The sequence below is a fragment of the Impatiens glandulifera genome, chromosome 3, assembly GCF_907164915.1.
Source record: "Impatiens glandulifera chromosome 3, dImpGla2.1, whole genome shotgun sequence".
NCBI lineage: Eukaryota > Viridiplantae > Streptophyta > Magnoliopsida > Ericales > Balsaminaceae > Impatiens > Impatiens glandulifera.
Genome location: NC_061864.1, coordinates 17,605,904 through 17,633,757, shown reverse-complemented (window position 1 = coordinate 17,633,757; position 27,854 = coordinate 17,605,904). Strand labels below are relative to the sequence as shown.

At 26.9% G+C, this 27,854-nt stretch overlaps 4 protein-coding genes and 1 pseudogene across 5 annotated transcripts; 2 read left to right on the top strand and 3 right to left on the bottom strand.

Annotated features, from left to right (window-relative positions):
• Nucleotides 1-8,014: 8,014 nt before the first annotated feature.
• Nucleotides 8,015-8,967, bottom strand: LOC124929886 (B3 domain-containing protein REM20-like). The gene is made up of 3 exons (XM_047470268.1): nt 8,881-8,967; nt 8,409-8,798; nt 8,015-8,311 (listed from the first exon to the last, which is right to left on the bottom strand). Exons 1-3 carry the CDS (start codon nt 8,965-8,967, stop codon nt 8,015-8,017), a joined length of 774 nt encoding a protein of 257 aa, XP_047326224.1.
• Nucleotides 8,968-13,790: 4,823 nt separating this feature from the next.
• On the top strand, nt 13,791-14,969 carry LOC124929885. Its single transcript, XM_047470267.1, has one exon. The coding sequence runs from the start codon at nt 13,791-13,793 to the stop codon at nt 14,967-14,969; it is 1,179 nt and encodes a 392-aa protein (XP_047326223.1).
• A 2,336-nt stretch (nt 14,970-17,305) lies between these two features.
• Nucleotides 17,306-21,356, top strand: LOC124932619 (protein RTE1-HOMOLOG-like). 2 transcript variants are annotated; one of them, XM_047473278.1, is made up of 3 exons: nt 17,306-17,476; nt 20,245-20,524; nt 20,799-21,356. In XM_047473278.1, the coding sequence occupies exons 2-3, from the start codon at nt 20,255-20,257 to the stop codon at nt 21,222-21,224; spliced, it is 696 nt and encodes a 231-aa protein (XP_047329234.1). In that variant the 5' UTR covers nt 17,306-17,476; nt 20,245-20,254; the 3' UTR covers nt 21,225-21,356. The 2 variants fall into 2 exon arrangements, with proteins under 2 accessions (XP_047329234.1, XP_047329233.1); XM_047473277.1 differs by having other exon boundaries at nt 17,307-17,476; nt 20,253-20,524.
• A 294-nt stretch (nt 21,357-21,650) lies between these two features.
• Nucleotides 21,651-22,956, bottom strand: LOC124930973 (annotated as a pseudogene).
• A 2,182-nt stretch (nt 22,957-25,138) lies between these two features.
• Nucleotides 25,139-27,137, bottom strand: LOC124930972. Its single transcript, XM_047471349.1, has 4 exons — nt 27,034-27,137; nt 26,852-26,954; nt 25,607-25,827; nt 25,139-25,530 (listed from the first exon to the last, which is right to left on the bottom strand). The coding sequence occupies exons 2-4, from the start codon at nt 26,939-26,941 to the stop codon at nt 25,281-25,283; spliced, it is 561 nt and encodes a 186-aa protein (XP_047327305.1). The 5' UTR covers nt 26,942-26,954; nt 27,034-27,137; the 3' UTR covers nt 25,139-25,280.
• Nucleotides 27,138-27,854: the final 717 nt, after the last annotated feature.

The window sequence follows — 27,854 nt, the reverse complement described above, 5'->3', positions numbered from 1 at the left end:
TAAATGTATTTATTTAATAAATATTGAATAAATTTATTTATTTATACAAATATTTGTTAAAAAATGTAAAAATACAAGAGAATATGAAAATATTTAAAAAGAAATAAAACAAATATATATATATATATATTTAATATATAAATATAATAAACAATTTAATTATTTTTTTTATTAACTAAAATAATTTTTTATATCTTTTTAAATTATATTATATATCTTTTTAAATAATTAAATTATTTAGATGAATTAACATAGTAATTTTATTTATTTATTAATGATATATCAAAATAACATAAATATAGTATATATATATATATAATATAATATTATATATAACTAAAATTAATTTGTTATATCTTTTTAAATTATATTATATATACTTTTTTAAATAATCAAATTATTTAAAATAGTAATTTTATTTATTTATTAATGATATATCAAAATAACATAAATATAATATATATAATAATAAATAATAAATACTTAATAAATATATATATATAAATATTATATATAATATTAAAATATAAATATATATAATATAATAAATTAATATTTAATATTTATAATTTCTTTTTTTAAAATTTAGTATATATATATATATATATATATATATATATATATATATATATATATATATATATTTGTTCTTTAATATTAATAATTTAATAATAAGACAAGATTACCATTTTAAATCCATGTTTTGATTTATATATTTACACAAAAAGAATTATTTAATATATAAATATATGAATAATATAATTAAGAATTAAAATAATTTTTATTAAAAAAACAATTTATTATAAATATAGTTAATATATATTAAAAATTATAAATAGTTAATATATATATATATATAATTTAATTTTTAAATATAAATAACTTATTTTAATAATTTAATTAAATAAACATATATCAAAATTATTAATGTGATTTTATTTATTTATTAATGATATATAATAATAGTAACATATATAAATATATATATATATATATAAATATTATATATAATATTAAATAATAAATAAATATATATAATATTAAATAATAAATTAATATTTTATAAATATAATAAATTAATATTGTATATATAATATATTAATACAAAACTTTAATTTCCAACTCATAAATTTCAAATTTATAATTCCTTTTTCAAATTTTAAAATGAATTATATATATATATTTATATTTTTTCTTTTTAATAATAATATTACATAAGAAAATATTATTTAATATATGAATAATTTAATTAGGAAATTAATTTAATTTTATTAAAAAAATAATTTATTATAAATATAGTTAATATATTTTAAATATATAAATAGTTAATATATATAATTTCATTTTTAAATATAAATAACTTACTTTAATAATTTAATTAAATAAACATATATCAAAATTATTAAGGTGATTTTATTTATTAAATATATATAATAATAGTAACATATATATCAAAATAATATAAATATATATAATATATAAATAAATATGTATTTATTTATTAAAGTTAAAAGTAAGAAAAGAGAAAAAAAGAAGAAAAAGAAGAAAAAGATTATTTGTAAAATAATTTACAAATATTAATAAAAATAATTTATTTTTTATTTTACAACAAATTTAATTTAGCAACTTTATAACTATAAATTACACATATTAATTAAATAAAATATTCATAAAAATATAATTTAAGAAAGATTTAATTTCCCAATTTTAATGTTCTTTATAATATAAACTAAAGATTAAAATTTCTGTTTTTATATATATTAAAATTAATTAAAATCTTTATACAAAATTATATTCAACTAATATGAATTGAAGGAAAAAATGTTTTTATATATGTATTTTAATATTGAATACATAATGATCCATTTAACTGAGAGCGTTTTAATAAGTTAAATTAACCACTATAAAGTCATATATTATTTTTATTCTAATAAATATATGAGAATTCATATCTATTACAATATTTATTATTCTATATGAATTTGTATGATTTAATTAATATATAAAAACAAGATTATTATGTAGTTATTATAATTTATTTCTTTTATAATTAAAAGCTAGATTACCTAGCTATAATATAGCTCTAAGAATTATTGTCTTTCATAAATAATATCTTAAATAAACTTTAAACTGTTAAATCTTGAGCCTTGATTAAAACCATTAATCTTAAATGAGTGGTTGAGTTTGTATATTTGTTCCACTGTCTAAATCAATTCAGATCTAGTTTTTGATTTCTTTTGTTTTATTTTAAAATTTTGTTTTAGAAAGATTTGTAAAAATGTATTTTAACTTTATCGTTTTACCGTATTAAAACTTCATAATTAATCTCAAGCTGCATTCAAATAACCAAATTTTATTAAAATTTGATTTTTTTATAAAAAATAATCAACAAATTGATATGGCTGGTCGTTTGATAATAGGGTTCCACTTGATTTAAAATTAAATCAAGAAAATATTTACAAGTGTATGAACATATTTTTTTAGAAATACTTTTGAGTTCGATGTTTAATTATACTCGGGAAAGAGCTATCGCACTATGTTCTCAGTGCCCGTTAAAAAACGGTCTATGTTTCATAAAATTTTACAAATTATTTAATCTGCGATTGATGTCGAGAACTATGGAGAAAAGTAATTGAAAAATATCAGTTTAAGATGTTATAATTTAAAATTAAATTCAAAAGGGCCTTTATTAAAATAATTTTTTTATGAAAATATTTTAAATCGCTTTTCTTTTCCGATTGTTTAAAAATAGTTTAGATCTTCTAATTCTTAAAAAAACAATTAAAATTAAAAACTCCAAACAAATTAACATGCCACTAGTCAAGTGTCCGGGTCGCGAGGTGGGTCGGACGCGCTCATTTGGGTTTGATTTGGCTCGGAGTCAACACATACAGGCACCTAGTCAACACAGAGGTGGTTTTCGGTCGCACGCAAAATTCCTCGGTCAGGAAGGATGTTTGATTGGTTTTATCAATCGAAAACCATGCCAAGTTGAATTCTTCGGTGGATGCAAGGCTTGGCTGATTTCTTGGTCAAAAATCATGCCAGGTTAAATTCTTCAGTAGTCGTATGCAATGCCTGGCTGGTTTTCTAGGTCGAAAATCATGCTAGGTTGAATTTTCTCGGTCAGATGCAAGACGATTGGTCTTCTTCTTCGTTGGACAGGGAGCTTGGGTAGGTTTTGTGAGTTTGCTAGGAAGCTCTAAACACAAATCCAAGGATATGGGGAGCTTTGTCTCCCCATTTAAGACTTGTTTACCATTGTCTAGAGTTGTAATTCAACCAACAAAGGGTTGACTGAGCTCCGACAGTTTTTGGGATAAAAATGAGATTTAAGGTTTTGATTTGAATTTGGAGTTTATCAATCACTTCTGGAAGTTATTAAGAACTGAAATTTTTAGTTTTTGAAATTTTGATTATTGGACAAACTTGCTTCAAATTTATTAGGATCAATTCGAAAATGCTCCAAACATCAATTAGAATTTGTTAGAAGGCTTTTAAGGTGGATGGTCTTGAACTAAAACTCAAGAAAAAAAACCCAATTTTAAACATTTAAAATTAATTTTGGGTATTATTTATCTTGATTTGTTCAAATTGATTTCGATAGAAAGTTTTGAAATGATTATAGGATTAAATTTGAATCAAGAAATTAAATAACTAAACACTATTGAAGATCAAATGAACTAAATATAAAAATCTCAATTATATTTTACAATTTGAATTATAACATGAATGATAACTTACAACGAGTTGGAGAACACTCCTAAACTCTATACAAAACTTTGGGATAATCTGAAACCGAGTTTAGAAGCTTAGAACAATTTTTTTAAAAAAACTTACAAGGTTAAGAAAAATTTAACGGTGGATTTTGTTAAGGCTTGATTGATACCTTGAGACTGGTTCTATTGCTTCGTTTTGGCTGGGAGAAGCCATTTATAGCCTTCATTGATTTCTTTTGTCCTGTTCGATTGATCCTCATCCATTTATGCCATCATTCGACCTATGATTCGACCTATGATTATAGGAGAAATAATCACCAAGTTAGGGTGATTACTTGGTGATCATTTCAGCCTTTGAATCATGTAGTTTGGTAAAGTATTCGCAAAGTTTCATCTTTAAAAAATTAAAGATTTCGACTTATGTTTATACGGTTGTCGCGAAGAAGATGACGACCTGGACAGCGAATGCGCAGTTTCCAAGCGTTCCGTCCAGGGCCGTTAGCGTATAGATGAAAATGGGTACCCATATATCTGTTACCATGATTATTCGATGATTGGGGTCAGATATTTTAAATGGGTTCGAGGCCAGGGATGAAAAAGAGAGAAAGTTATCCAACCGCGATCGAGACAAGGAATGTGTCAAACCCAAACTCGATATAATAGGTTAACATTAATATATATTTGTTAATGAAGTGTCTTTTCAAATTTATAATCATTACAATTATTTTAATAGATATACATCATTTATTATACTATTACCCATGTTTCACGTCAACCCAAAAAAAATTCTCTCTAATGTCTTTTTATCATTACATTTAAAAAAAAAAAAATATAATTTCTCTCATCATTTTTTATTTTCAACATTATATTCTCTATTTTTTCCAATATTGTCTCTTTTTTTTTAAATTCTAATAACAACCGCTCACCTAAGTATATAGTTTTTTTTTTTAAAGTAATATTTCTATTTTTTTTTATATCTTTAGTTTTAAAATTATTTATACAATAAAATTATATTTATTATTTTTCAATATAAAAAATATTATACATTTAATTGAGTAATAGGGTACCCGTCGGAGATTGAATACTCGATAAATTGGGGATGATAATACAAATAAAAATATTTGTCGGGTTTAAGCTCGGGGATGTGTAGTAAAATGAAAATCAAGTTCGAGAATGAGTACTTTATTACCCGACGGGTAGAGTACTCATTGTCATCCTACGCTAGTGGCTAGTGTTTCGTTGGTGCGGGCATTAGTATGTAATTCCTTGATCCGCTGCTACACGGAAGCGCTTTGCTTTCATTATAGAGGGCGACGCGATGGGTCAACATCCGTGGGATGATAGTCATCGCTGCATCCGATGGTTGCTTGGCCCACTACAACGTTCGCTCGTGTTTTCGGTCACACATTTATTTTTTTTCACCATTTGAGCTTCTTTGAAATTTGTTTTTCTTTCTCTCTTTTGTTTTTTATTTTATCTTATAAAATATATAAAATTATTTAATAAATATAAAATATATTTTGTCTATTTTTATTTTTTATACTTTAAGGTCATATAAATAATGAATTTATGATTAAATGGATACAACATTTATTCTAATTTATTTATTTAATTTATATGAATCCCTTCAAAATTAATTTAGGATAAAACAAGTATAACATTTATCTCAAATCATTTTATTTGATTTATTTTGACATTTATTTTAATTAATCCGGGATTAATTAATACAATAATTATCTTAAATAATTATTTAATTTTGTGTTGGCCTCTATTTTGAATTTATTTATTGAAAATAGTTATTTAAAATTAATAAATTGGGATGATAAAATTTTATGTTTACAACTTCAAATGTCCAATTATGTCTAGACCAAACCCAAGCAAAGATTGGCAAAATTAAAACATTTTGGCTACTTGAATTGTATTGTGAATTTGACATTGTTGGGTCGAGAGCTGTAATTAATTTGGATATACTGTATATGTGAGAGTAAATGAATACTTGGGTCGGATTGTGGGTTGACCCGCCCATAAAATTAAAACGATAAAAATAAAATTAAAAATGTTATATGTATGTTTCTAACTTGCAACCTAACAAAAACAAATATAACTTTTTAACCAACTAGGCTAAAAATATTTTATATTTTAAATTCAACACCAAATTTAATGAACGCGAGACATTCTTAATAATATAAGTTCAATTTTTTAACTAACTGATATATAAATAAAATAATGCTTAATTTTCAAAGTATTCGAATTACCGGGTCGAAAACTATGGTTGATTTGAATATATATGTGAGAGTAAATGGATACTTAATACACTTATGTATGTTTCGAATTTGCAACCTAACAAAATAAGTACAACTCTGTAACCAAGGGTGATTGGGATTGGTTTGCCGATGGATAATAGACGATAACAATTGAAAGTGGTTAAAAAATATAATTCAAATATTTGATTAACAATGTGAGGTCACAATGCTTGTATTAAAAAATATGAATCATATATTTGATAAACCAAAATGAAAATATAAAGTCACAAGATAAGAGATTCATTAGGAAAAAAATGTGATGAGATATGTGAGATAAAATTCACATGGTCACTGATTCACTGTAGGCTGTATCCAAACAACAGTATATTTGGGGAAGGTAGGAGAGCGTATTTTATTAATATAAATAAAATAAAAACAAAATATGTTAAATATATTAGTTTTCATTTAGGCCGTTCAACAGGTAGGGACAGAACCATTCGAGGGCTAGACTGCGCTTAAGGCCAATCCTAACTTGCCCGTTTGAGGTTAGGCCGTTAGCCTTAGAGAGATGATAGAGATTTATATAGATTTGTTTGATTATTGATTAAAGAGGTTTGATGAGTTTGAATAATTATTTTGTAAAGTTTGTTTGATATGCTTATGCGAGTGTTTTTTCAATTTTTTATTTCCCAATTTTTTTTTTATTTACGTTCAAATAATATTTTCCAATAAATAATAATTATTTTTAAATATTTAATAAGGGACGGATCTATTTTAGAGAGCCATTCCGAAAATATATATTTATATTACGGTAAAAATGTGATAAGATGCTTTAATTTCTTTTTTTTTTAATTTAAATAATTATTTAATTTTTTTATTCATAGAAAAATGTGCAAAATTTATGATTATACATAAATTTTATGTTATTTTTTTTAGTTTATCTCATTTTTATTTTCAATTCCACTTTAATTCAATTTCCTAAATTCGTCACAAACAATAGAGTTATGTACTCTATTTATATGAAGAGTGTGCTTCACAATTCACATAAGAGTGTACATCAACTACAAGTGAAGCTCTTCATATGGCTCTATGAATTTTTTATTTATTAATTATTATTTTTATTAAACAAGAATAACATAATATTCAAAATATATCATTATTATAATTAATAATTTTAAAATAACAATATATAAATATAATAATTAAGTTTTAATTTTCATTTTAGAAGACTTAATTTCATGATAAAAGTGAACTAACTCTTCACACGAACACATTCACTTCACATTAATCTTCGTTTTATTCACATGTTTATCAACATTTTGTTTTTTTTTCATGATGAAAAATTGTTAGTGAATATATTTGATGTTACCGTCAATTAAATTTGGATCAAAATGGTCCGAATTTATACCACTGGTTAGTGTAAACACTAATTTTTAACACCAGAAAAATTAAATAATGTGATCAATAAATAAAATAATTAAGACAATGTAACTAATATATAATAAAATAAAGTGCTACTAAATAAATAAATAAATGATAATAATAAAAAATTAAAATACATAAGAAAAATAAATAATTTATTAATAAAAAAATATAATTGAAATTTAATATTGTGTTTGATTTCTTATAAGAAAATAGTCCGTATAGAACGAATGAATTGCTACAAGCCTACAACAGGGTCATCCGACGGTTGTTAGGATGCCGAGATTGATCCAAGGGACAAAAACGTGCCACACTAGAGCGCACTTAACCGAATAACTAATTGTAACAGACCGCTCCAATGCCTGCCTACCTAACGGAACGCCAAGATCTGTTAGCCTTTTGAAAAAGGTGAGTCTTCATATGAACACGACGAACTACCTCATGTCCGAAATTGATGGAGCATAATTTATTTATAATAAAATAAAGACTTATATATATATATATTAGATAATAATAGTAATTGATTACACACTCAAACTCAGACTTCGATAATTAAAGAAAAAAACAAGAACAGAACACAGACTAAGGAAAGTTCAAATTACAAACATATAAATAACATATCAATACTAATTAATTATTATGACGGCCTATTAATTTGGGAAGCCATGAACCAGCTCGAAGAACCGTCATCTTCAAGAAGAGTACTTGCGGTGGTTGATCATCGTTGACCACGATCTCACAAATGCACCTGTCTTCTTCGTTAAGGTTGTTGTTCCTCACAAATAACTTCCATCCCTCCACAATCCTCGTCCTCCCATCTGTCCACGTCACCACCTCCGTATAGATTTGCCTCCCTTCTTGATCGATCATCAAAACTGTTGAAGGAAGCTTAATGCCATAGTTTCTCATTATATCAGCAGGAACATGCTTCAACAATATTAAACAAAAACAAAAACAAAAACAATGATTTTAATTTAGAATTAAAAAATGTAAAATTAATAGATGGAGGCTTCAATATTAATACCAGTCCATTTGGTTTCTTTCTTTGAAGTTTCGTCACGAAAAAAGGGTTTTCCGGAGTCTTAACAAGCCCGTATTTGAAGATTGAAGAAGAAGAAAAACAAGTATGCCACTTCTTCCTCTTAGTCGACTTTTCTTCTTCTTCTTCGACCTCACATGCCGAATGATCATAGTGCGTAAAGTTGAAAGTCATTTCCCCATCATAGTAAAAAACTAGTAAATGACCATCGTCAAGTGAGTTCTCTAAGACAAATACTGACCACCCCTTTGTGAAAAACATGTCTTGTCCCACCATTTCAACATTGATCCTCCAACATTTTCCTTTATCATTTCTCAAGATACATTTTTTCGGTACGAGTCCTCTCATTTGTGCAACAAAACCTGTGGGAATTTGCTGGCGAAGGAAAAATCGAATAAATCACGCATACCCGAGAATAGAAATCAATAAATTTTGTTATTAACATACATAGGCTTACCAAAGTATTAGTGCTCATATATCCCAAATAGAACTTGAAGAAGGATGAAAATGCCGGAGTGTACTCGAGTTGTCTCGTGAGATTCATTTTTGCTTCCTTAGTTAACAAGAACTGTCATCCCACGTTTCGAAATACTGATTTGTTTATACAAAAAAATTGAGGCCTAACCAATGGGATATTTATTTACAAGAGAAAGCCTCCTGGCTCCAGCTGCCTTAATTTCCAAATTAAGGCAGATTCCCCTACAGCTAAATAAGTATTAGGCAGTGCTTATTTTGTGAATAAAAATGCTACAAAGTTAAGCCATGTTTGTTTGGCCTTTATATAATTCTTCTCTCATCGCCATTTTGTAGGAGTTGGATTTCGTTTTGTCGCGCAACAATATAGGTTTTTAAACCAACCCTTTGAATACAGAAAAAAAAAAACAGATGATTTTGTTTTTGTTAACAAATGAACTTAGCAAAATTAAAATTAAGAAATGTTAGGTATAGGGTTATTTGATTAGAGATTATAATAGAAAGATTGATGAAATAATAATGGTTGTTTTTTTAAATTATTTAAAATGCTATTTAAACATCTCACACATTAGTAACCCTGAAAAAGAATCTTCTATTAATAGAAATTGATGGAAATTTGATGTGACAAATGATTAGAACCCTCCCTATTAATGTTTGGCATAGTTATATGTCATAATCAATGACTTCAATCCTATTAACTACTAACAAATAGTTTTAGATTAATAAGAACACATATTAATGTTTTATCCCCTCAATTGACACACAATTCTAGTTTCTCAAGGGCTACCATTGTCTCAAACTTTGTTTGGCTAGTTATAATGACCTTGAAGAAGCTGAAATGGTCTTCATTTGAACCATTGATAATCTTTATTTATGATGTGAAGCTCAATAGTTGATCAAAATGATATACAAATTTGACACTAGAATTAAAGTAAAAATCTTTGAAGATGAAATTGCAGAATGGTCACAATTTTAGGTTAATAAATTAAGAGATGAAATCAATAGAGACCACATTTTAACCCAACAATCATTCTCTTCAATTTAAGGCTTAAGAACCACTATTACCACTTAAATACCTTAGTGTGTTAGCTCTTATATATATTTGAATGGAGAAAATTGATTTCAATACTTACAAATAATATAGTATACATAAATAAAGATTATCAAGGGTTCTTCTTATCTTTCTTTCTTCAACTACTTCAATCCAATTCTTCATCAATGTCTCTGTTCTTAATATTTCACAATCTAAAATAAATAAATAAAATAAGAGCATTTTGTTACTATATTTTTAACATAATTTTTTCAATAAGGAACATTAAGCTTAATGGTTGGAGTTTATTTTGATATATTAGTTAAATTGCAAGTATTTAAATATTTATTTGAGATATAATGTAATACACACTAATCTTAAAAAACAACTTTAAGTGAATTACTAATTCTGATATTATTGGATAATGAATGATATTTACTATTTTGAAAGATATTATAAACAGTAATAAAGAGTGAAACCCAAATAAATCTGTTAGTCTTTTGGAAAAGGCGAGTCTTCATCTTATTTAGCTGCATCCTTTAAGAACACGACGAACAACCTCATGTCCGAAATTGCAGCTCTCTCCACAAGCTACCATTCGCCAAGAGACAATTTTGGGTTGACCGCGATCTAAAAAGACATCAAATAGAATACTCGAATCCAACATTGACTCCCAAGTTCGGCTAATTTTAAGCTACAACAAACAAAGGTTAAATTAGAGATTTCAATTCTAGAGTCGATTAGATCAAATTATAAGCTAGGATTCGTATATATAGCTAGTCCATGTCATTTATAATGGCAGAGATTAGAGAAAGAAGAGTTAGAATAGAAGTTGAGAGAAATTTGATTGAGACTTCACCGGAAAATCGTCAAACTTTAGAAGAGAGCTTAAAGCTTCGAAATAACTTAGTGGATGACATCCTAAAGCACATAGGAGTTTGTCTACACCATTTGTAAGTTGTAATTCTACTTATAATTGAAGTCACCGTTTGAATTTTATGATCTTAAGCTTTTGAGTTCATAACTGCCTGGTTTTTAGACTCTACCATGAACTATGAATGACATAGAAGTTTTCTAGTGAATCCTAAAAATATCATTAATTAGGATTCGCCTAAGTTTGAACTTATTCTAAAAATTGTGGATACTTGAAGGGAGATGATCAAGAATGAGCATATAATCGATTTATAAGCTACTGAAAGTCTTAAATCATTATTGTATGGAGAGTTAAATGACTTTCAAAAATTGCACAGAGCTACGGAGCTTGTTGTATGTATCATCATTTGAGTTTAGTTTTACACATATAGTGTTCAAAGTGTACCATTTTTTTGAGTTACAAAACTTGTTTCCATAAAAAATAATTTCACAAACTAGGGAACTTGAGTCGGACAAAGAATCGTGAAATAGGGTTAGAAATCGTCAATCATCTATATATATATATTATACCTATGGTTAAAAACGGGTTGGGTTTTTATTTTATTTTTAGCAACTAAATTTAAATTATTTATTTATATATATATACACACAATTTATCTACATTTTAAAATTGTATAATTTACCCACAATTTATTTTATATTATGTCATCTATATATTAAAATTGTATAATTTACACCCAATTTATTTTAATCTATATATTTAAATTTGTGAAATAATATATTATATAAGTTATATATATATTAATAAGTTAGGTGTAATAATTATAATTTTAAATAATTTATATTATTGAAAAATTAATTAAGAAAAATATAATTGATTAAAAAAAATTTTAATTTAATAAACAAGGTGTCACGGTTAATGAGTAGTTATTAATAATTTATTAAAATATTTATAATTTTAAATTAAATAATATTGAGGTAGGTATTTTTAATATACTTATAATATTGATAATTTTTATCACCTTATATAATAAAAAAAAGTTAACACCTTAATCATTTTAATAGATATAGATTACTTCTAGAAATTTTTTAATATTAATAGTTTTTACATTTAAACTAATATTAATATATATATAAAAGTTTAATTTCAAAGTGTCAGTATTATCAGGTAGAAAGTTTACTTAATTTAGATATATGTGAGAGTAAATAAATATTTGTGTCGGTTGACCCGTCAATAAACTTAAAAATAAAATTAAAAATGTTATCAGTATGTTTTCAACTTGCAACATATATAATCATTTAATCAATTACGCTAATAAGACTTTATATTTTAAATTTTATACAAAATATGATGTTCAACTTTTTAATTAACTAAACTAATAAATTATTTATATTAAAATTTAATGTAAAATTTGATAAATGTAACTAAATAAGTTAATAATGATTTATATTTAAATTCAATTTAAAGTTTGATAAATGGACGATTGCAATTTATATAATTTTAAAATTTTGTATTAAATTTTTATCAATTTTGTAAGACCTATTTATTAATTCGTTATATATTTAAATAAAAATAATTATTATTTTTATTATTATTAATTGTCTCATTTTAATGAGTTTATATACAAAAATATATATATACATATATAAAATTATAAAATAAATTTAACAATCACAAGTGTTGTATTGGTTAAAATGTTCAAATTTCAAATTTAAAATTAGGATTCAAGTCTCAATTAATACAAAATTTATTTTATAAGGGGTATTATAAGATTAAAATGATAATAGTATATGCGGGGTGCGATGATAAATTAAAGGAATGGTGAGATTTTAAATGTGATCAAATTGAGGGTGTAATGTGATATTTTGAATCAAGGAATGATCAGATTTTAAATGTGATCAAAATACCCAAAATAAGGGTGTAGTGTGATATGATGAATTAAGTGAATGATCAGATTTCAAATGTGATCAAAATTAGCAAAATAAATATGAGTGGGTTAGTGCATAGTGTTTAAAGTGAGGATACAGTCTTTAAAGTGAAGATAAGTGTTGGTAGATATTATAAGCACTTAATATTGTATTATAAATTTTAAAATATTTTAAATTAATTAGTATGGAGTAATATTTGTAAAAATAGTAATTGATAATAATATTTATTATATTATTATATAAAAATAATAATTTAAATATATAAAAATATAAATAATTAAATGTATAAAACATTTAATAAAATTAATATAATTTTTATATGTTCTCTATACATATATTATTTATAATTAATTTTTTTTTATTAATTTATTTGACCATACAATATTTATTAATTTAAATGAATATTTATTAAATAACTTTTTAAATATAAACTTTTTTGATATTAATTTTAAATTAAAAATATATCTTATCAAATTATAAAATAAATTAATTTTTACAACCCAATGAATAGTTAGTAATACAAGGAAAATATATATAACAATTTAATTAAAATTTAAAATTAGTTGTATTTATTACAAAACAATAATATTAATAATAAATGGTTTAAATTTATAAGAATATGCCACATTTTTAAAATTAAATTATGATTTATGAATATATATATATATATATATATATATATATATATATATATATATATATATATATATTATTAAGAATATTTTAATTAAATACAAATCAATAAAATAAATAATAAATATTTGGATATTAGATACTTATAATATAATATATATAGTTAAATATGTTGGTATATTTTCCTGTATTTATGGTTATAAATATTTTTAATATTAATTTGAAATAAAATAAGATGTATTCATAATCTCCTATAAATATAAAATCCTAACCTAAAGAGGCATTCTGTAAAGAGAGGTAATATAGAAAAAAACAGAGAAAAAGATCGGGTCATCCTAGAATCAAGAGAGAAAGAAGAATCAATCTAGAGATATAAGAATATCTGAGTTTAGTTAGATCTTACTATTAAGTTTATCTTTCTTAATTTCATGGCGGCGGCTGATCAGGTTTTTTATTTATTTTCTAACGAAATCTTTTCTAAGTTACCCGCTAAAGCTATTCTAAGGATTAGATCATTCTCAGATCCCATCTTAAGCTTTTTGTTCGATGATTGGTTCGCCAAACAACAGGCGCTCACCATGAATAAATTGAATGATATGAGTTTTATAGTCCAACAAGAACCACACTTTTTCTCCCACCATACTTTGTTACCTGAATACGACAACGACGTGGGAATTCCAAACAATTCACTCAAGTACTTGAGCGAGAATACAAGTATTCTCGCCTCCAGCGGTGGACTTCTATTTTGTAAAAAAAAGGCGGGAAACTACGTTTCAAACGAGGCTTTCTTGATTTGCAATCCAGCCACTCAAACCATGATGACAATTCCTGCCCCAGATAGCTCTTTGATATGGGAGAATAATATGCTCTATAAGGTAATATTTGAATGTGATTCTAAACTTGGTGGTGATGATTTTCTTCTAATGATCATTATAGACGAGGATGGAGATTGGCCAACTACTTTCAAATCTATGATATACAATCATGAAACAAGAGAGTGGAAATTCGTTGGTAGAGACATTAACTTAGGAAGCAGAAACTTAATAAACAAGAACAATGTTTACTACGATAAGGGAGTGGTTCATTATTTATCGGATTTCAATTGTTCTTACTTACAATCAAACAGGTCTTTCTATTTCCCCTATATTGTAGCGTACAATATAATGAACAGCACGACCACGTTCCTAAATCTTCCCAAACGTGCAAGGAAGGGTCGGAACCATTTCACATGTCAAATGGGTATCTTTCAATGGGGAAATAATAAGGAGGAAGGACAAAATTGTCGGTTATGTCTAGTTAAAATTAGAAAAGACATGATCAACGTATGGGTGACAAAAAACTATGAAAATAGCTCATGGACACATATATTGAAGAAGAGGGCTATGGATATCGGTTTAACGGAGTTTGGTTCAAAGGTTTCAGATTTTAGGGTGATCAATGGAAACACACTACTTATAGCGTTTAACAAACAGATATATAGCTATTGTTTGAATATGGATGATGAAAAGGCTAAAAAAATATGCATGTTGGAAGATGAGTCCTATAGAATGGTAATGTATTCATATTCTAATACTCTAAGACCATTGCAAAATAGTGTTATGTTTTGAACTATATTTTTAGATGTTAATGTTTTGGTTTGATTTACTTTAAAAGTTTGTTTTGGTATAATGAGTTTTATTAATAATAAATTTATTTTTGTTTATATTAGAATATTATTTTTTGTTAGTTTTTTATAAATATTTTGAGTTTCGTGTCCAATAATATTAGAGTTAAAAAATTTAAAAGTAAGAAAAAATAAATAAAGAAATAAACTTCTTCCTAAATCTAGGGACAATTTAGTTTTCTTTAAATTATTTGTAAATAAAATCTTTAAAAGATTTGGATTTATCAGAATATCATATTGCAAAAAATATATATATTTAAATTAAATTTGATGTAACCACATTCCAGGTAAAGATGTAAAAATAATTTACAAACATTAATAAAAAAAATAATAAAAATAATATTCAATTATTCAACAAATTAGCAACTTTAAATGTGGAATTTGTTTAAAAAAATTGAGGTTAGGAATAAATAATTATTTTCATTAAAACTTTATAACTATAAACTAAAAATATACTTGAAATGATTGTTTACAACTAATTAATTAAATAAAATATTAATAAAAAATATATTTGAAAGAAAGTTTAATTTCCCAATTTTCATGGGCAGTTATAATAAAATTAAATATTAAAATTAGAGTTATTTAATGTTTTATATATATTAAAATTAAATTAAATTGATTTATAACGGATAGTTGAAGTGGTGATAGCAACATAGCATCCTATATTCAAACCAATTAAAATTAGTTAAAATTTTTATATAAAATTATATTTAAAAAAAAAAAATGAATTAAAGAGTTTTATTTATTTTTGTTATATATATATATATATATATAATTATTCTTAATTATTAAAATGTCTAAATTGTGAGAACGGTAATTAATTTGAATATATATGTGCATTGATTTGTTTATAAACTTAAAACAGTTAAAAATAAAATAAGAAAAATGTTTTTAAGTATATTTTTGAATTTATAACTTAAAAAAAATAAAATAATAAATAAAAATACAATTTGGATTGTTTAAACAAATTAATAAAATTTTATATTTTTAATTCAATATCAAATTTGATAAAAGTAATACACTTATATTAATATATATTAATAAATTATTAATACATAATTATATATTATATATATATATATGAATATTTAATTATAATTTAATATTATTTTATTTAATAAAAATCAATAATATTAATTATAAATATTTGGATTTATTATAATATATGTTTAATTGTTTATAAAATTAAAAATACATTTAATGTAGACTATGATTTATTAATACATAGAATAATTTAATTGAAATTTTAAATTGGTTTTAATAATTAAATTAATTGACTAAAATTATTAATTACAATCTAAATTTTAATAAAATTATATTTTTAATAGATTAAACAATTAATATTGAAAAAATTATTAATTACAATATAATTTTAATAAAATTATATTTTAAATAGATTAAATAATTAATATTTATATTTATATTTATATTTCTTTAAAATATATTTATGAAAAAAAGAGTATTATATTATCTTGATATATTTTACTCTATTTACGATTATATTTATTGTAATATTGATATATATAATTTAATAAATATCAAATAAAATAAGAGATAATTTATTATTAAAGTACTGAATTCTTTGGAATTTAAATTAGATTTATTAATACATAATTATATATATATATATATTTAAATTGGTTAAATAATTAATATTAAAATTTATAATATATTTAAGAAAAAAAAAGAGTGTTTAATTACTCTTAAAAAATATTTATACTTAGATATTATCTTGATATATTTTTCTTATATTTATGATTATATATATTTGTATATATATATATATATAATTTAATAAATCTCAAATAAAATAATAGTCATATATATTTATATAAATTTTTTTATTAATATTTGAAATTATATATATTAATTATAAACAAATAATATCAATAATAAAATATTTGAATTTATTATAATATAATTTATTAAATTACTGAATTTTTTATAAATTTAAATTAGACTTATTAATATATATATATATATATATATATATGAATAATTAAAATTTAATATTATATTATATTTATTAAATAAAAATAAATAATAATAATAAAAAAAGATTATGATTTATTAATATATGAATAATTTAATTGAAATTTTAAATTATTTTAAATAATTCACTAAAACTATTAATTACAATATAAATTTTAATAAAATAATATTTTAAATAGATAAAATAATTAATATTAAAATTTATAATTATTTAAAATATATTTAAGAAAAAAATAGTATTTAATTTATCTTACAACATAATTCTTTCACCATCTGCATATTCAAGAGAGGTCAAAATATCGCAAAAAAAAAAAAACTCCATTGTGATCTCTTGAGTATTGCCGATCTGTGATAGGTCTCCATTGAAGATCCTAGAATCTAGAGGAGGACTGGAGCTTCTTTGGGCCGATGTGAGCAACCGGTTCTTCTTCATTTGATTTGGCCTAGTATTCTTTTAAGGTACAACCCTAATCTAGAGACTTTAATGGATTGTTAGATGATTTAGAAGTGAAAATTTAATCTTTTGCAAGTACGGAATGATAAGTAGATTGCAAATATATTTGAGTATGATTCTTGGGTGAAATGAAATAGAGGTTTAATGTTATGCTTATTCTTCCAGCTTTGATCTTCGTTGAATTTCATGCAAAGTGTTTGTGTAAATGCTTGAGATGAACTCTAGCTGAAAGTGTATGTAGATTGAATCAAATATGGTTGATTTTGTGGTCTCAAAGTTCTAAAAGAAGTTTGTGGATGAGGTGATATAATGGGATTTTGTGATTTCGATCTTTACTTGAGATTGAATTTTCTTTGAATATCTATATTCATGTCTTAATCGAGTTTCCAAGGTGTTGTTGATAGTTAATTAATTTGGCAAGAAATGTCAAAGCTTAATTTCTAAAACTTTCTATTCAAAATTGCTTGAGAATTTGTAATTTGTCAATTATCCAATTATTCAAATGCTTTGGAAATTTGTTAAGTCACAATTCTATATCTTGTCTAAAATCTCATCAAGTTGATTTGGACAAATTGAGAGTTGTTTTGAAGAAAATGTCAAGTGTCACAATTTTCAGTATCTGTCCACTTATCTTTTAAATGATTTAAAAGCTATTCTTTTCTTTACGAAATGAGCTAGAATTTTGCCAAGTTGTAGTTCAACATGATGATGTGAATTTAATTGCACAAAACATAGTCAAATTGAAAACCAATTTGATGAAAACCGAAAGCATGACAGTTTAGGATTTCAGATTATTAAATCTACTGTAATTTGATTTTTTTTTTCTCAAATGATCTGAAAATATGTTGTCCTTGAGTTTAGTCTTCTAGGAAAATCTGTTCTGAACATCTTGTGTTTCAGAACTTTACATTTGAAATCATTTTGAAACTAAAATCACAAGTATTCAGAAATGCTGCAGAGTTGGAAAATCAATTATGAACTCATTGTTCCGAAATTGATTTTGACAATGATGTTGAACTTAATGGTATGCATTTTATTTGATGTTAAACTAGGTTAATGAGTCTAGATTCAAATGGTCGGCCTCGTTTACATTTGAAATGAAAATTACATTTAAAATAAGTGAAAACAGTAGACTGTCCTGTGTCTCGGTTACATTTGCAAAAAAATGAAAATCAAACTAGCCTTTGTCATTTGAAGCTAAAAACCTATCATATGACAGTAAGACATTAATGAAGGTTAGAGAATTTTCTTAGGGTCACATGTTAGAGCCAAATGAAAGAAAACAATTTCAAAGTTGTCGGAAATTTCAGGTTTTCAGAAAATTGCTTTTTGTTTCTTATTGAATTCAAAATGAAGCCTTAACAAGTTGATTGCCTAAAAATCAAAACAAAGTAAATATAATTAAATCATTTGATCATACTTGATTTCCTCAACTTTCCTTCTCTTGAAATGAATTTGATTTGAGTTTCAAACTTATTTCTAAAATAGCAATGTGTATGAAGAGAATTCATATTTCGAATGATGATATGAATTGGTAATGATGACTTGAATATGTGATTTGATTGGAATAATGCTCATGCTTGAATGTTGAATGATGAAATACTTCCATGCCTTGGTTGATAGTAGAACATGACATCATGTAAACGTGCTTTGAATTGCTTTGAACTTGAATTTGAATTGCATGCTTAGAAATGATGTTCATGTATGCTTAGTCTAAGATATGATTGCATGAAAAGTAGAACTTGATATGCTTAAATAATTATCTGTTTTTGATTATTGGTTTGATGAAATTGATTACTTGATGATTGATTCACATGCTTGATCTGTTGAATACTCTTGCTTGCTTATTATTGATTATCATTGCTTTGAACTATTGATAGATGAACTAGATTTAGGAATGAAAACAAATGAATAATGCATTTATGGTCTTATGTCTAGATCATTTAGGATAAATCCTTAAGTCTAGCAGACTAGCACTTTCTTAAAGCTCAGGTAGTTGTTCAAAGGAGCTAGAAGAATTCAAATCCATTATTTTCTTCAATCCTACTTTCTCTTAAATACAAAACCCCATAAAAATAGATAAATAAAAGCAAAACAATTAAATAATTTAAATTAACCAAATATTCGAAGAAGTGTCTTGTCTTTGGATGGGCACATAGGATAAATAATTTCCTACTGGTAATCAAATACAGTACCCTTAATATGAGGTTCGCAGGACTTGTGCTTTCCCTTTCTTTCCCGGTTTCTCAAGGAAAAAACTGTGGCGGTGACTCTAAAAATAAGCTGTCTAATCGACGTTTCCTTTCTTCCTCTTGATTTGCGATTTCTAATTTCCGCATTCTTTTGAGTTTGGAGGATGGGTTGTATAAAGGCATTTCACGTTTTTTTCACACATATAGAAAGGGAGCAATAGGAAGTTTTTTTCTGCAGTCCGTCTGAGCTGCAGATTCAACTCTTTTTGGGACACCTTTTGGAAATTGTCTAGAAAACTATTCAATTAGATACCAGCATATAAGATGTAATCATATCATTGTTGTTTCTTATTCCTTCTGTATACTGGAGTGCTTTCTAGTGACGAGTCTTGACATAATTGGGAGATTGACATGAAGAACTAAAATTTTCCTTTTTTTCAGCAATATTGTTGTGTGGTATTAGATCTGATTAATTAAGTTTGGAGTTGAAAATGGGCTCATGGTGAAGCATATATATGTTGTTTTTTATTGCGTTTGAAATTGATTCTTCCATGCTTGCACTTGTTTTGTCTGCTTTCGAGCTCTGCAGCAATGGAATCAAATGAAAGCTCTGAGCACACAATGATGATTGCGGATGGTACACCACTTATTGCACAGATTGATCCCAAAAAAGCTCGTTTTCCATGCTGCCTCGTGTGGACACCACTCCCTGTCTTGTCTTGGCTGGTTCCTTTTATTGGTCATGTTGGTATATGCAGAGAAGATGGAGTTATTCTAGACTTTGCTGGGCCAAATTTCGTTTGTGTAGATAACTTTACATTCGGCGCAGTTGCTCGCTATGTCCAAATAAGTAAAGACAAGGTAAGTCTTCTTAGTTCTTGCTCTTGATCAAAGTAGGTTAGATATTGAACAGGAGGACAAGATGAATTTCCAAACTATAGATATTTTTTTCGTTGCATAACTAATGATTGTGGTTTCTAATTAGTCCAACTCTATAGTTTCCATTAGCAATTTTACTTGCATTATATGTTTTACCATTTGGTAGGCCCTTGCATATGAGAAATACCAAAATACCGAGCCTTTTATGGTACTTGATTCTCTCAACAAAATTAGTAATATTCAGTACTGGTTCCAGTGTTGCAATTTGCCTCGTACAGATTTGCGCGTAAACGAAGATGATGTGTACGAACGAGAAGAGTCTGGAAGTGGCATATTAATCTGGGACGATGCCTTGAGAAAGAGCACGCAAGAATTCCAACATCGAGCTTACAATCTTTTAACATGCAACTGTCATTCCTTTGTGGCCAACAACTTGAACAGACTAGGGTTTCACGCTGGTGGGTGGAACGTTGTGAATGTGGCGATTATCCTTTTCTTGAAGGGGCAATGGGTAGATACGGCTTCTATGGTGCGATCCTATCTCCCATTTTTCATAGTGTTTATTTTGGGTATCACCTTCGGTGGATGGGCTTTCTTCACCTTCTTGTCCGCCTTCGCATTCATCCTTGTTGGTTGGTTTCTTCTCGGCAGTTACTGTCTTCGGAACATAATTCAGTTGTAGCTTTTATTTTCCTCTTATTGTTGGCTTAATGGATCTCTACAACATTTCTTTTTGTCCAATGAAAGTATCTCCAAGTTTTCCAGACAAAAAAAAGTTAGATAGTACAACAAAAAATAAATAAATTTAAAATTATGGTTTGTTTTGTTCTTATTTGATTGGTAATCTTAGAAATAATACAAATCTAATCATCTAATTTTTATAATATGCAATCTCTTATATTACATATAATTAAATTGTGATTAAGGTTATTTACATAATATATATAATATTACAAACAGATAAAGGTTATAATTAAGAACTTTAATCCAATACAAAAAAAAATACAATGATTCTGATTTCTCCTATCCTTTATTTGATTGATTATTTTAGAAAAATTAACTAAAGTTTTATTAAACTAAATTCAAGTCAAAATATTTTGAGAACAGATGGAAAATAACCAAACAAGCAACCTTTATATATGTCAATGCATCTAACAATCATTCATTAACTCCTACATACAACAATAACAACAACAATAAAAACTACAAACCAAACCGAATCCGAGAAGAAAAACACCGTTAACAAATTAGCGATTACCCACAAGAATTATGCAACCCTAATAAGATCCCATTCTTATACCAGTGTCCCTAGGAGGCGGTAGAGAACTGTCGTGTGACTTGGCATAGTTAACATAATAGACTTCAGATAATATTCCGGTTAATACAATGAAAGCAGCCGCAGCTCCAAACACTCCCCTTCTCAATCTCTCGCAAGAAAGATCAGTCGCTATCTTAGTCCTGTACTTGGTGTGATATGCATTCCTTACCGATCCAGCCAAAAGGCAAATCTCCGCAATTATAAACGCTACCCTACATTTCATTTCAAAATCTTTGTTCTATTATTGCAAAAATGGAATTTCATCAAAACAATAATCTATACATGATATGTACCATACCAGCAAGTGATGAATCTATTGCCAAATTTCTCGAAGATCCAGGCCTGAGACCCCTTCCAAAGCATAAACATCGGCTAGCAGCCATTATGATAATCTGACTTGCTAAAAGGAATAGCAAAGATGTCACGCCCAAGCCAGTTGAAATGTCGGAAGTATACGAACAATAGTTACTGCCATCAGTCATTTGCCTTATTGTTGCCTGTAAGGAAATAAGTATATTGCTTGAATCTTGATAATAGAAATGATGAAAACAAACTTAATAGTGTAAAGGACTACATAAGACTTGGCTATTGTGATCTGATGAATCTCAACAGATGATGTATTCATAGAAACTTCATTTAGGTTTAGGTTTAGGTTAATAATGAATATCTTTGCAACAAATTAGGCATAAATCTTAAATTTCAAACTAGTAAACGATGCAAATCTCTTGATTGCATGCATCTCTCCGACGATTCGTTTCAAATAGAATTGGAATCCAACTACGAACACTCGACTACAACATAGAAAACTCGAAAGCTATGTACCAATTTTGCACAGAGTAAACAATATTCATGATAAGGAAGATTGATCGAGATCAAATTCCGTAAAATCGAGAGGAAAACATGAAAGCATAAGAAAATAAAGGAAGAGAAGAAGTACTTACTTTAGTTCTCCTCTGTTCGGCGGCAACCGCAAGCGCAAACGCAATTAGATCAAAGACAAGCACCAAGAGTAAGACGATCTTTGAAGCCATGTGTTGTTGCGGTATTCTGCATATAGAAAGAATACGTAGGGTTAGGAGAAGAAAAGAGGAAACAAATCAAACTGAGAAAGCAATATAGATGAAGTAAGAACAGTGAAGGTTTCACCGGAATCACGAGAGATGATGAGATCTGATGATGGCCTTGAGAATCCGTCGTTCTTATCGCTCTGAAGAAATAGAAGAATGCACAGTTGAACTGTTAAAGGCTAAGCAAAAGTATAAGAAGAAAACTGCTGGGAACGGTTCAAGAGTTAAAGAAGACTTTACAGTTGTACTGGATTTTGGTTCACCGCTTATTCTCTCTCTAAACTTCTAAATTTCAAAATTTTGAATTTAATCCATAAATTCACCGGGAGCGATGGAAAAGTTGCATCAAAAAGTAAAAAGTGTAAGAGAAATTTTATTTTATTTTTGTCAAAAAAAATTTCATATCTCAAACATTTCTATAAATTCATTAAATTATTTTCAATCGGTGATACGGTTTATTTAATTAAATAACTCAATTTAAATATTATTTTTTTTTTAAATAAAACCTTAATTTAATTTGTTACAATTTACAAGTAGACCATATATGACTTTTCCAAAGTGATCTCCTTCCAAGTTTAATTTCTTAAATCAATTGTTTTTTTTTTAAAGTAATTTAATTTATAATTTAAATTCAGTTTTTCTTATTCTTATTTTATTTTAACTTTTTTTAGGATATTTTAAATTGAATTATTTATTAAAAATTTGATATATAACCGTAAATAGTAATAGTAAGATGACATTTTAAAACCGTCTCGCGATAATCGAATTAAATTGTCTCGATTTTTCACACGAATACTAAAAATATAATTAAATATATAAAATTACCAATAAAATTATTTATTAATTATATTTTATAAGAGTTTTAAGTTTATTTATTTATAATAATATTATTTTTTAAGATATTATATAGTATATATTATATTCAAAAATCGGTTATATAATTTGATTATATAAAAAATTTATATGTTTTTGAGGAGATGGTATAAACGATGTCCTCGAGAATTCTCCAAAACCGAATAGTAAAAAAATTTAGAGAGTAAAACCGGGACGGAAGTGATAAATGTATTCCCCGTTCCGAACCATCCAATTGTCAGGGAAATTTGATGAAATAACCCTCGTAAGAGGGTTATTACCATATATAGCATGCCTTTACTAATTTTTTCATTTTTAACCTTTTGCCAAGGTAAAATGTCACCTTTACCCTTTATTTTAAAAAAAAAAATTAATTTTCTTTTTCTTTTCTCTTTCCTTCTCATTTCCCTCCCGCTATCTCTTTTCTCTTTCCCTCCCTCTCTCTCTTTTCTCTTTCTTCTCCTTTCCTTCCCCCCGAAGACGATCAAGCTGAAACATTGACGACGTCCTCTCCTCCGAACCCCGACGAGCCTCCGACGACAAATAAGAGCCTCCGACGAGAATCAGAACTCCAGAACGACGAAAATGAGTTTATCTTTCATGTTTTCCCGTTTCTATCCGAGTTTTCCCGTTTTAGGTTTAGAGTTTTAGTGTTTATTGTTTAGGTTTAGGTTTATTGGCTAACTGAATCGTTTTGGGTTGAAAATACATATGTCGAAGGCTATTGCAGACTGTCGTAGACGAATGCGCATCTGTCGTCTGCGACAGATGCGCATTCGTCTGCGACAGATGCGCATTCGTCTGCGACAGCCTACAACAACATTCGACATATGCATTTTCAACCTTCGTTCGTTCGTTGCTTCGGAGAAAACTCACCTTCAATCTCAACCTTCGTTCGTTCTGCTTTTTTCCGTCGTCGGGGGCCGGATAGTCGTCGGGGGAGAGGAGAAGAAGAAGAAGATGATGATGGTGGCTTCGTTCTGAGTTGCTTCGTTGATTCTTTCGGCTTCGTCGTCGGGGGAGAGGAGAAGAAGAAGAAGAAGATGACGGTGGCGTTGGTTCCTTCAGCTTCGTCGTCATCGGTCGGGGTAGGGGAAGTTGAAAAGAGAGAGAAGGAGGGAAAGGAGAAGGAAAGGGAAAAGAAAAATAAAATCATTTTTTTTTTTTAAATAAAGGGTAAAAGTGACATTTTACCTTGGCAAAAGGTTAAAAATGAAAAAATTAGTAAATGCATGCTATAAATGGTAATAACCCTCTTATGAGGGTTATTTCATCAAATTTCCCAATTGTCATCCTACACTCTTCTTAATAAAAGTTGACATTTAAAAAAAAATAAAAAAATCTTTTGAAGCAAATTTAATTTACACAAGTACATTACTACCATAAATTCATAATAAGCACACATACATATATCATCATAAACTAATCTATAATAAGTCATAGATCAAATAGTTAAGAACGCAATCTTGTTAATGATTCAACACTCAAAAGAAAGAATCCACTAAAATGACCCCATTCTTATACCGGTTTCCAGAGGCAGCGTCGAACAAATGTGCGACTTGGCATAGTTAACGTAATAGACTTCAGATACTATTCCGGTCATGACAATGAAACCAGCCCCGGCTCCAAACACTCCCTGTCTCAATGTCTCGCACGAAAGATCGCTCGCTATCATCTTCCTATACTTGGTGTGATATGCATTCCTTATCGAGCCAGCCAAAAGGCAAATCTCTGCAACTAAGAATGTCACCCTACAAAATACAAAAATTGATTTCAATTCGTAATTCTTATGCAAAACTTGATTTCATTTAACAGAGACATATATACCAGCAAACAATGAATAACGCGATTGCCCATGTTCTCGAACTTCCTGGCCTCAAACCTCTCCCAAAGCATAAACATCGACTTGCGGCCATTACAATAACTTGACTGGCAAAAAGGAACACAAAAGATGCCACGCCCAAGCCAGTTGCAATGTCTGAACCATACTTACAATAGCTAAAACTATAATCATTGCTGGCAAATTCATCGACGGTTTGGATTGTCGCCTGTTAGAAAATTAATAGATAATGAGAAAAAAAAGCTTATGGTGCAAAGAACTAAGCCATAAACAAGCTTAAGTTGGCTAAACTCCAACAGTAAACTCATGGATCCAGCAATAACAGTAATGTTGTTTCTTTTGCTAATGATGATGGAAGAGGACTTTGCTCTATTCATATAAACTGCATTTAGGTTTTGAGTTTAAGCAATAAATTAGGTATAGATCTTAAACAGCAATGAATGCACATCATATGAATGTTTAGTGAATCTAAAAGCACATTTCAGGCTACTTCTACTTCAGTTACTAGCAATGAATGCACATCATACGAATGTTTAGTGAATCTAAAAGCACATTTCAGGCTAATTCTACTTCAATTACTAGCAATGAATGCACATCATACGAATGTTTAGTGAATCTAAAAGCACATTTCAGGCTACTTCTACTTCAATTACTAGCAATGAATGCACATCATATGAATGTTTAGTGAATCTAAAAGCACAATTCAGACCACTTCTACTTCAGTTACTAGCAATGAATGCACATCATAAGAATGTTTAGTGAATCTAAAAGCACATTTCAGTCTACTTCTACTTCAATTACTAGCAATGAATGCACATCATACGAATATTTAGTGAATCTAAAAGCACGTTTCAGGCTACCTCTACTTCAGTTCCACGTCTCTTACAAGAGTAACATTAACCTAATCTGAAAACCGTACGATTTCATCCCTCCGATTGTCACAAATGTTCGATCTACAATGCTACAGCATAAACAACTCGAAGGCTCTGTATAAACTAGTAACGAAGCTTGAGAACAGCATGAAGCAGATCATGAACTATAAGAATTTAAGATCAGATTGTCACAAATGTTCGATCTACAACGCTACAGCATAAACAACTCGAAGTCTCTGTATAATACTAGTAACGAAGCTTGAAAACCACATGAAGCAGATCAACTATAAGAATTTAAGATCAGATTCCATAAAATTCTCATGAAATAGCAAGAGAGGATCAAACAAGATATAAACTCACTTTAGTCCTCCGCTGTTCGGCAACAACTGCAAGCGCAAAAGCAATTGCATCAAAGACAAACACCATTAGTAAAACGATCCTTGACGCCATATCTTGCAGTATTCTGGAAACCGAGAGAAAACGGAAGGTTACGAGAAAACAAGAAAAGGAAATTTGAAGTGCGAAAGAATATAAAGGTTCACCTGAAATCACAAGTGATTCTAAGATATGTTCGCCATGGAAATCCCTAGCACCGTCGTCCATATATCGCTCTGAAAGTGATATGCGCATACAGTTGCAATATTTGGCTAAGCAAGAGAAAAGTGAACTTTTGAGAACGGGCCTATTTATAGTCTGTAGATTCCGGTGGACCACATTTTCTCTCAGCTTCAACAACACACCAAAATCATCTCACTCTTCTCTTACAAATATATTTCAAATGATCATTTATTTTTAATAATATTTTTTTTTGCTAATTATTTTTAAATTTATATAATTAATTTTTACAAGTGAATTTGTTTGTTATCATTATAATACGCATTATTATTAATAAAGAAGGGACATATAGGAACAAATTAAAGTTTATATTATTGATATACTATATTTTACTTTTAGTAAGAAAAAGTAGTCGAATAATTACTTTTTTTGCTTTATTAAAATTTAAACATTACTGAAAAAGAATGTTTCATTAACTTTTTAGAACTGGTTTGATGTTAGGTTATTTATAATTTTTATTGGTATTTTTTTAAAAAAAATATTTAATTAAAAATAAGTTATTTGAGTTTTTTAATTATTATAATTTTATTTTAATTTAAAAATATGTTAAGTAAATTTTTAGTATAAAAAACTAACAAACAAAAGAGCTATTTAAGCATCATTATTAAAGTATAAAGATTCCCTCTCATTTTTTAGATAAAAAAGTTCCTCTTGTTTATCTATTATTATAATAATAATAATAATAATAATAATAATAATAATAATAATAATAATAAGACATATAAACGTGAAATTTGATATAAAATAT